Here is an 11301-nt window from a genome sequence, read left to right on the forward strand (position 1 = left end):
TCTCTCGATTGGACAGATAGTCTAGCCAGCTGTCTGGATTTACCCTGCAGAGATCTGAGGACCAGGTAACCATAGTCCTCAGATTGGACAGATAGTCTAGCTAGCTGTCGGATTTACCTGCAGAGACCTGAGGCAGGTAACCATAGTCCTCCGATTGGACAGATAGTCTAGCCAGCTGTCTGGATTTACCCTGCAGAGATCTGAGGACCAGGTACATAGTCCTCGATTGGACAGATAGTCTAGCTAGCTGTCTGGATTTACCCTGCAGAGATCTGAGGACCAGGTCACCATAGTCCTCAGAAACACACCAGAGGTTAGAACACCAACACAGAGACAGAGGACGGGGACGGACATCCGGATGTATTTCCAGTGGCACCTGAAGGGTGGAAGCTTCCAGCTCAAAATATCACAATGAGGTCTCCATGTGTCCTCTTCCCTCAGAGCTTTGTCTTTTGGCTCTGAGAGTCCGGCTCTGATGGGGGCCCTTTGGTGCGAGCTTTAAGCCATTTTTCCCTTTGTAAACCTATTACATGCATAAAAAGATATATCACATTCAAAGGAAAGGGAAAAGTCAAAAAGCATAATAAGAGCACTTTAAATAATGTGGTCTGGGACATCACATGTGTGTTATGTGACTGGTGTATTATATTTCAATTTCCTTTTTTAAAACAGCTCTAAGACACCATATCCTCCTGTCCCATGGGCTTACATCTATCTGGAATTCCACCTGCGTTTCACTCTCTGTCATTTCTGTGTGTGTCCCCATCACAGGACCACCCCAGGGCGGAATATGAGTTCCGGGTCATGCAGAAGTCTTTGAGCAAAGATAAAAAATCACATCACAAGGTAATTATATGGTAGGCTCTACACATCTGTAAAGTTGTATGTGTTACAAGTTCATTCACCTTTTATAAAGCCTTTAAGTTTTTTCTCCCCCCTACTTTATTTCACAAATGGGGTAGTACAGATAGTATTTAGTAGTTACTGGGTTGTATGTATCTAATATTATATATAATATATAATATATTGAATATCTGGGATAGGCTTCAGCCCCTTTTGGCCTTGTAAAGGTTAAGCAGGTGAAGATAATGAAAACTAAAATTTAATACAGAATTATTAAACAGACAGATTTTTCAATTATTTATTAAAATCTTGAACATTTTAAAAAGTTACAAAAATAGACAGAGGATTAACCTGTCTATGGTAAGTAAACCCTGGAAAAAACCTGTAACTGAATAACTATAACGTTTCTGTTATTTGAAGAAAATCATTTTGTTTTCACATAACAAAATATTTGCAAATGCATCAACATTTCACAAGTATTTATCTTTTACATCAAAGACAAAACAATAAAATACTATTTTAAATTACATCAAATTAACAATGAGAGACAGTCAAGGTCTGGTCAGATAAAAAAATCCTGAAAATGATTGACGGCTGATGACTGTATGTCCTTATTATATGATGCAGCCAGCCGTATGAACAATGCTTTTATTTTAAAGGAGGAAGTTACTTTAGAACCAAAGCATATATTGCTGGACTCGGTCGAGACCAGCTAGAATATTTGGCGAGTCCAATGTCCGAGTCCGAGACCAGTCTGAGTCCAAATACCAACGAGTCCAGGACAAGTCCGGGACAAGAGAAAAAACCTCTTGAGTCCGGACTCGAGTCCTAGTCCATACTCAAGTACTACAGCTCTGACCAGTACTAGGAGTTCAAGAATCAGGTTTCCATCAGGATTCACATTTGCATTCAGTTCTACTGGAATTGAAGCTGTGCTACTTCTGGTAGGTATTCTGGTGAGACATTGACATGTTTCTGCTTTAATGGTGTCTGTTCAACACTTCATATAACATCTACAGTTACAGTGCACTTTACTACAATTGCATATTGCGGTTAAGGTGACTATGTTTTTAATATGAATTGTTTTTTAGATTGAAAAGCTCACATGTCAAGACCGCCTCCCAGCCTACATGACTAATGTTGTCATGATGCTATTAATGGTAAGAAGAACCCTATACCCTGCATATGGTATGTCAATGATGATTTCCAAAGGTTTTGGAATGAATGAAATCTGTTTATAAATGTTTGCAAACTTTTTTTAAATGTCAGATTGGTGTTACGTTTGCCATTGTGTTTGGTGTGATCCTCTACCGGATCTCCACCAAAGCCGCTCTTCACATGAGCTCCAATCCGGTCACCCGGAGCCATGTCCAGCTGACGGTTAAAACCACCGCCGCCATCATCAACCTGGTGGTGATCCTCATACTGGATGAGGTGTATGGAGCTGTGGCACGCTGGCTCACTGTGTTAGGTAGGTTATAACTGGCTCAGGCAGTTAACTATAGCTCTGTTATCAAATTCATCTTCATCTATATAAATTAAAAGCAAGAATACCCAACCCCTCTGCTGTCACTTGATAAATTATTACTCTGGTTTACACAGGAATATGCAGCATGGCATGCAGAATTATTACTGTGTACACCAGGTGTCTTCAACCTTTTTTAAGCCAATGATCCCTTATCTGAGAGACGGAGCAGGGATCCCCTTTATATATTTCATAAAATTAAGTTGCATATTTAACTGGGCCTGAAATACAAGCCTAAAGCCTTCATACATACCTTTTAAGTGCATAAAACAGTTGTTGGCATGATAGCATGTTTTAGTGTTAAACATACATGCAACAGTGAATCCTTAGTGAACTGTATCTGTGGAGGGCTACCTTGGTGACTGCCTCACCTGTAGGCCAGGAAGCCTATCATTCATGTTTTTTTTTCACAAATGCAAAAAATATGTGGGATTCAAGTTAATACATTTACCTTTTTGTAAAATAAATTTCAAAAGTTGCAAAGGACTCCCTTTATTCATTTTGACAGATGATGGTCTAGCGCAGAAAACTTCCCTAATATTAAATTACATAAAGCTCCTCTGAAAGCTTGGTTTAGGATCCACCCCCCCCCCCCCCCCCCCCCCCCCCCCCCCCACCCCCCTCATGAATCTAATGAAAGTGTCCATTCATTTTTAGAGGTTCCTAAGACAGACAAGAGCTTTGAGGAACGACTAATCTTCAAGACCTTTATTCTCAAGTTTGTGAATGCGTTCACCCCCATCATCTACATTGCTTTTTTCAGGGGAAGGTTAGTGACTTCATTGCATTTCAAATTGCCATTTTGTAGCTTTCAGCTACTTTGTTTTCATTCTTATGTTTAACCACATCATTTTAATACATTTTAAAAATGATAAATAAATGTTTGAAGATGAAGAACTCTCTCTATCTCTATCTGTCCATTTTCCCCCTTCTAGACTGGTAGGCAGACCTGGCAGCTACCTGTACGTGTTTGAATCCTACAGAATGGAAGAGGTAAGGTTTACACTGATTCCACTCAGTAATAAGTATGTGTACTTTATCATTATGTGTACCTTGTACTCAACTTTGTTGACTTTGTTCACTCTTACTTTGGTGACCGTCCTTTGGAACATTTTAGAAAACATATACTTACTACTGCCAAAGATATATACATGCAAATTGCCCGCCCCTTAGTCCATATCCTTGACGTTCCACTCCCCGGATTGCTCCGGTGCCTAAGGAAATTACGACGGATGTATGTATTTTCGCAGATTTCTTTCTGCAGGGTAAATCCACACAGCTATCTAGACTATCAAATGTCTTGTTCTGTCCGCAATTCATAGAGATTCAGTTCACTGTCACAGAGGAGGGAAGAAACTAGAACACATTCACATTTAACAAGCTGACCTCAAAAACTATTCATCAATTGTCAAAATAGTTTGACAATTATTTGACTAATCAATCGTGCAGCTCTAGTCAGGATGCCTGTGTAATACACGTTTAGGACACTGATAGGTGGAATATTTAACCATGGAGATTCTCAACTGTATTTGATCTATTCTAAGGATCATGCACAGAAGGCTTAGTTTGAGGTAACTCAATCCCACAGCTGAGAATAGATCGTAATGTGTTGATCTATTAGAAGGGTCTTAGAAATAAGGAGCTGTTTGAAGGTAACACTGTACCACAGAAATAGATAAGCCGACATGTGTGAGGACAAGAAGAAAACTATGAAAGAGGAGTTACTCTGATGTTCACAGAGACACTTTGGGTACACACTTTTACATGTGTGTGTACCCACGGCTATCTTCCTTGTTCAATAATTGAATAAAGCTCCATTTAATCTAAATTTATTGGACTCGTCATGTGTGCAGTCTCCTCCATCATTTCCGGTCAAGATTCCCAGATTTAAGACGCTACGTCAAGATAGAAACATGGACTTAGGAACAGTTCATCTTTGCTGTTGTTTTCTCCTAAATTAGGTCATAGCCTAATTAACATGGTTACCAAACATCTGCAAGTTAAGAAGTTTCTGAAATACAGCCCCAGAATGTGCACAAGCACTGACAAAGTGAGTCTTTTATATGTCCTCTTTAATGTTCATCATTCATTTAAGAATAACACACAAGAAGAATTACCACAATTACAACAAATTCTAAATTAGTCTGTTATGTGTCAGTTTTCTCCTGCCACTCAAGAGTCATCAAAGGATGAAACCATATGACAACCAAATAACCATGAAGTTGTTTGGATCAAGGTGAGGTAGCGGGAGCAGTATTTTTAGACTTCCTGTGCACATGAAATAGAAAACCTAATTTGTTCCCAACAAGCAGTGAGATAATTTAGATCAGTGATTCCCAAAGTGGGGGTCGGGACCAACAGGGGGGTCTTGAGCCAGAGAGGGGGGGTCGCAAGTTGATTTCCAGAAATAAATTAAAAATTTAAAAACGATTAGAAATAGCATATGTTAGCCATAATTTTAACACAAGATACAACTAGTGGCAAAATTTAAAATAAAACCAAGCAAACAACTAAAAACGGAACAGCTCTTTTGATTTTCACGCCTATAGAGCGTGCACGGTTGCGCGCAATGTTTAGATACGTTTATAGTGGGGGGGTCGCAAGTCACTTGCACCGTTACTTTGGGGGTCGTGGGCTGAAAGTTTTGGGAACCCCTGATTTAGATTTTAAAAAAAAAACTTTTAAACTTAAAGTTCACCAAGTTATCTGTTCCCATTGGTTCTGGAATAGCTAAGCGGTACTTGGGTTATAATTTGTTTCAGAACAGAAGTCAGCGCATAGCCAAGTGCTGTCATTAATTATCCATTAATACGAATTAACAATCCTTAAACCCTTACACATATGTTGTCATTGTGCATTGGGCCTACTTGTTAAAATGCCTTTTCACTGGAGTTGTGGACTGTTTTACAGTGTACTCATGGAGGCTGTCTGATGGAGCTGTGCATCCAGCTGAGCATCACCATGTTGGGAAAGCAGCTCATTCAGAACAATCTTTTTGAGATTGGAGTACCGTAAGTAGTAGTAGTATCACTTTAACTTTAAAGTTGTTTATCATCACAAATCATGTTGACATTATGCTTTGCAACTTAACTACTTTTGTTCAATAAATTACTTTGTTTGATCCTTCAAACTTGTGCATCTCTCACTGTTGTATCCCGGAAAAGCCCTCATATCGTCATAACCAGGCTCTTTGGCCATGCCTACAAATAAGAGATGCCCCAGTTTAAAAGATCAAACAAAGAAATATAAGTAATTAGGTTGCAAAGCATAACAAAGGAACAAATAAGATGGGATGTGAATATCAGTAATATCAGTATTGTATGGTGTGCTTGTTTGTTGTGAGTGTGCATGTTGTTGTGTCAAACTCAAGGCCTGAGGGCCAAATTTTGATCCGGCTTTTTAGGTTCACAATACATTTTGGCTCACTTATTTGTGGGCCAGACCAAAAAGACAGGAAAACTTATTTTTCAAAGCTGGAAATACCCAACACTAAAGCAGAATTTGACGGAGTAGCCGACTTTCACAGAAGCGAGAGTTTCATATCAAGGCTGTGAAACAGATTGCTGTGAGTCGGCTGCTTTTAAAAATGTAATCATTGTCTTGGTTGCTTTACTAAACTCTATGATGGCTAAGGAACTTTAAGTGAGAAGACTGTATGAGACATGCAATAATGCAGTCAAAGATTTGTACATTAAGCAATAAACTACACATGTCTGGCCCTGGATGAGATTCTTATTTCTCAATGTGGCCCTTAGTGGAATTGAGTTTGACACCCCTGCAAGAGGGTACAAAATAGGCAGAAAAACAAGGATAAACTAAAGAGAGAAGAAGTAGCAGAGAATAATATAGACCAGTGAGGCCAGGGGGCACCAGGGGCATTAAGAGCTAGCCTATTGTAATTATAGTAATACGTAATAGTAAAAAGCCCCAATTAATCAAGAAGATCCCGCCAAGGATAGTTATAATGAAGCTATAATGAAGTTTACAGTGGTTATCAGCAAAATAATAATACAAAAAATGTATGCATGCACGTGTGTTCATATTTTGTGTGTGTGTGTGTGTGTGTGTGTGTGTGTCTGTGTGTGTGTGTGTGTTCCTCAGCAAGCTGAAGAAGCTGATTCGCTACATTCGCTCAAAGCAAGGGGCTTTTCAAGAAGAAGAGAGACAGAAGAAGCTGCAGAGATATGAAGCGGACCACTTCCTGGAACCATTTGCTGGGTTAACACCTGAATATATGGAAATGAGTCAGTACCACACTCTGTGTCCTCAGCACAGGCCGAGAAACACAAGCAGAACATACACAAGAAAGGCTTTAGGTTAACTTTGTGAGGAAACAGACCATCAATAGAATGAATAGCAGGCTTACACCCAAGAGAAATTGAAATATCACTAATGTTTTAATAGTCTGAATAAGTCAGAATGATGATTCTTCAGATCATGTAAATGTTGTTCTAGGTTCTAAGGTAACTTCGCACCACAGCTGGATTCTCACACTATCACAAGACGGAGGAAGAATTGTGGGATATCTTACAAAAATCGATCTGGTCAGGCTTCAACCCAATGTGTTTGAACTACCAGTACCTTTCCTTTTTAGTACACTTTACACTTTAGTACACATATTTAGCAGAGCCATCTCTCCATCCAACTTCTCACCTTGACCAAATGCATCCATTGGTATAGTTGTTGCTATGGTGTGTGTCTCTCAGGCACTCTGCTGGCTGCATCCTATCAAAGCTAAAAAAAAGGTAAAGGTTGTGTTGAGACAAATCCAAAGCTTAAAAGTGTTCTACCTATAATTGGTGCCAGAAGTTGGTGAGCTAAGAGGGCATCATGTGACGGGATGGGAGTTAAGTTTCACTGTTTGGCCACAATGTTGTAAATGGACTGTTCTTGTATAGTGCTTTTCTAGTCTTACCGACTACTAAAAGCTTTTACATAGTAAAAGTACATAGTACGTAGTATAGGAACTGTGGCCAAGGCTGCCGAACAAGGTGCCGCCTGCTCATCAGATACACACTCAAACACATTTACACACTGATGACGCAGCATCGGGGGCAACTTGGGGTTCAGTGTCTTGTCCAAGGACACTTCGACATGCAGGGCCAGGGATCAAACCACCAACCTTCCGATATCAAATCTATGTACTCACGTGGCATGCACGGATTTCATCCTCTGAACAGCAAGATCATAGGTAATAAATCAGTAAGGCAGGCGAGAGATTGCTCTTATCATTGCCTTCAAAATATGAACAATGGAAGCCATAATGCGAGCGCTGACTCCGTTGTACGGGCATGGGGTCTTGCAATTGGTGCACTTTTCTACACTGTAGCGACAACAAAAACTAGTGTTGCGTAGATGATTATACAAGTGTACTCCAGTAAGACTAGTTTACACTAGTAGTAGTAGATGCATATACTGTTAATCCACAATCCCAGATATAAGTCTGACGTTAGCAGTGATGACTTTGTAATATATTATTCTCTCTTCTTCTTTTTCCAGTCATCCAGTTTGGTTTTGTGACATTGTTCGTGGCATCCTTCCCCCTGGCACCGCTCTTTGCTCTGCTCAACAACATCATTGAAATACGACTTGACGCTAAGAAATTTGTGACGGAGTTGCGAAGACCAGTGGCAGCAAGAGCCAAAGACATTGGTGGGTGTTATTCAAACATACTATACCTTACTTTCTGCTTTCTTACAGATGCTTTGTTGCTTGCTCCTGCCTCTGCTTGCATATTTCTGCCGATAATCTTGCTTTTCCTCTGTGAGAAACTATGAACAGCAGCTCCTGGATACTTATGAATCTCTGGACTATACATTTCTTATCAACATAGCTATCGCCATAGCAATTGCTATATTTCAACATTTTTACGACCTCTTCAATACTGCATGAGCGTGGCCTACCAATAGCACAAGCCTGTCTTACAGTGACTGGAAACGTGGTACTTAGCTAAAGCTAATTAGCAGCAAGATGCCTTCCTTCTCTGTGGATGACTACTACAAAATATGTGATACGACCGGCTAGCTTGCATTATCATCCAGACAGAGCGCCTCTTCAACCCCTGTAGGACTGTAGGACCCTTAGTAGGACACAGCCATGGACAGCTGCGAAATGGAGAATTAGCAACAAAATCCTCCAACAACAATAACCGAGTGTTTAACTGGATAACTGGATTTTACTGCACTGCTGTAGGACCCTGGATCTCTGGCTGATGACTTGGATTGCATCTCATCATCACACAGCAGGGTAAGGACTGAGAGCAATTCAAAAAGTAAAAAGTTACAGGGAAAGCTAACAAGATGTAAAAAAATCATGTTCAATAAAAACACCAAAATTGCTTTCGCAAAGACATGGTGTCTGATTTGGTCCAAAGAATCACAGATATCATGGCAATAAGCCAACTGTGGAGAACATTATACTGCATATAGGGTCACAGGTCACTGGACTTTATGGAACAAAGTCGGCTCTCTGAACATGGTGTTTATCAGTGGCCCTCTACCGCCAATCAGAAGAGAAGTTGAGAGATTCAGACGACTGTTGGCACTGAACAAAAGGCTTTCCACTGCATCTACCATCCATTCTCTACAGTTCTTTTTAGAGCTATGGACTGACTCAACATGTGACAGAGCCCACACACAATAAGGGGCACACTGAACATTTCCAAGGTTGTGGTGACTGTTGTTGTTCTCTCTGATCATTCCTGTTTTCTTTAATGACACTATCTCTGTGCACAAAAGTGTCCAAACAAAGTTAATCAGAAAACAGTATATCACTGAAAATACTAGAGAAACATTCTCCTCAACACACTTTTTTGGGTCTCAGTCAGTAAGCTTGATGATAATTTCAATTGTAAAATTACAATTGTTATTGATGCCTTTGCTGCCATTAAGGGCAAAGCTGTCTCTGGTAAGAAAAATCTGATGTGGAGTTCCCCAAGGCTCCATTCAAGGACCTCTTCTGTTTAACATCTACATGCTTCCACAGGCTCAGATTATGTAAAACAGCAAAATAATTAACCATAATTATGCAGACAACACACACATTTACATAACCTTATCGCCAAGGGAATAAAGTCCAAAAGAGGGACGAATAAAAGTTAACGCACAACTTCAAACAACAATGTTAAAAACAACAGACAACGCCAGAATGTAGTCGATGTAGTCATGGACTCTGACCTGAATTTTAACAGCCACATCAAGACAATTACAAAGTCAGCATATTATCACCTAAAAAAATGATCAAGGGTTAAAGGACTTATGCATCCACAAGATTTGGAAAAACCTGTCCATGATTTTATCTAGATTTGACTACTGTAATGGTATCTTGTTTCTAAAATATCAATCAGACAGCTGCAGCTGATTCAGAACACTGTAACTGCAGTCCTCACTAAGACCAAGAAAGTGGATCACCTTAGTTCTGAAGTCTTTACACTGGCTTCCTTTCCTGCAAAAAATTGGCCTCTCAGGACGTCTGGGACAGGTCTGCTTTCTGTCCCCAGAGTCCGAACTAAACGGGGGGCAGCTTTCAGTTTCTATGCTCCTCATATCTGGAACAAACTTCCAGAAACCTGCAGATCCGCTGCTACTCTCAGTTCTCAGTTCTCAGTTCTTTAAATCAAGGCTGAAGACCTTTCTTTCTGATACTGACTTTCTTTTAATAATTGTTAATTTCTCATACTGCACTGTAACTTTTAGTCTCATATTTTATGTTTTAAATTTAAAAAAAATTGTTTTTGTTGTTTGAACTGCTCTTTGATGTAATGTGTAAAGCCCTTTCAATTGCCCTGTTGCTGAAATATGCTATACAAATAAAGCTGCCTTGCCTTGCCTTGTACAAAGGTGTAAAATGCATAAATGGACACGATAGTAAAAAATACATTGCATGCACAATTCTGTAAATGTTTCTGTAAATATATTCCTGACAACCAACAAACTGCACCTTAGAAAACTTCTTCCAGCAGTTGATACATATTGTAATGTTATGTCTACAGGTATATGGTACAACTTACTAAGAGGGGTAGCAAATGTGGCCGTCATCATTAATGTAAGTAAAACATTGATGTAATAACTGATTGTAATGCATGTACTGTACTCCCATGATTCCCAACCAGGGGTACTTGTACTACTATATAATACTACGGTAATTAGATAATTTATAAATCAAACCCTAACCATATTAACGTTAAGTCGACTGTAACACTTGACTAATGGGTTTGGATAAAACGGGTGGGTGGTGATGGCACAATGGGGAAGTAGTAAAGAAACTATTAGTAGTCAAATATTCAGCCTCAGTCCAAGTAGTAGTAGCCTGTTATGTCTGCAGATCAAACCAAGCTTAATCTTAACAGTTCAGTTGTATTAAAAACTTAACAATATCCACTTTAATACAATGAAAAACGTTATTCATTTGGAACATACATTTGGGAACCAATGAAGGGTATGTGAGTTCATCTGACAGGGCTGTAGGGATACCCCGGACCAAAAAGGTTGGAGGAACCAGTGCTGTACTCCATCACTTTGATTTGAAACAATGCAGTGACACACTAAATAAATAACCATGACATCATTTGAGAAAGTGCATAAATACAGAAGCTGTGTGATAGCAACATATGGGTTGTTCCCAGATAAGCTGCCTCATATCTAATATTTGACCTAATTTGTTAGTTTGTTTCAAGCATACTGAACCCAGATGCATGTCCAGGAATGTCATACATTCATGTCCAATGAATGTATGAAACTGTAATGTTAGTAATTCAAGTAGAAATGAGTAGTGGAGACATAAATGATACTTTACATTAAGAGAACAGGATGATGAAACGTCTTCAACTCAACTACTACAATCCAGTGGATTGTGTCATTTCAACTTGACACTGTATGTTGTTACAGTCCGCACTGTCTTGTTAACACATTCTAACTCCCATTTCTGTCCCCCCC

General features: G+C 39.5%; 1 protein-coding gene across 2 annotated transcripts in view; it reads left to right on the forward strand.

Moving 5' to 3' along the window:
• The window catches only part of LOC116694550 (anoctamin-1), a 44331-nt gene that overhangs the window by 30257 nt on the left and 2773 nt on the right, over positions 1-11301 (forward strand). For both annotated transcript variants that reach the window (XM_032524300.1, XM_032524301.1), the window contains 9 exons: positions 772-846; positions 1935-2003; positions 2113-2314; positions 3026-3137; positions 3304-3361; positions 5279-5379; positions 6470-6612; positions 7868-8020; positions 10359-10411. In XM_032524300.1, coding sequence (XP_032380191.1) covers positions 772-846; positions 1935-2003; positions 2113-2314; positions 3026-3137; positions 3304-3361; positions 5279-5379; positions 6470-6612; positions 7868-8020; positions 10359-10411 — 966 coding nt within the window. The remainder of the gene's footprint in view (positions 1-771; positions 847-1934; positions 2004-2112; positions 2315-3025; positions 3138-3303; positions 3362-5278; positions 5380-6469; positions 6613-7867; positions 8021-10358; positions 10412-11301) is intronic.

Source organism: Etheostoma spectabile, chromosome 8 (genome assembly GCF_008692095.1).
Source record: "Etheostoma spectabile isolate EspeVRDwgs_2016 chromosome 8, UIUC_Espe_1.0, whole genome shotgun sequence".
Classification (NCBI taxonomy): Eukaryota; Metazoa; Chordata; class Actinopteri; order Perciformes; family Percidae; genus Etheostoma; species Etheostoma spectabile.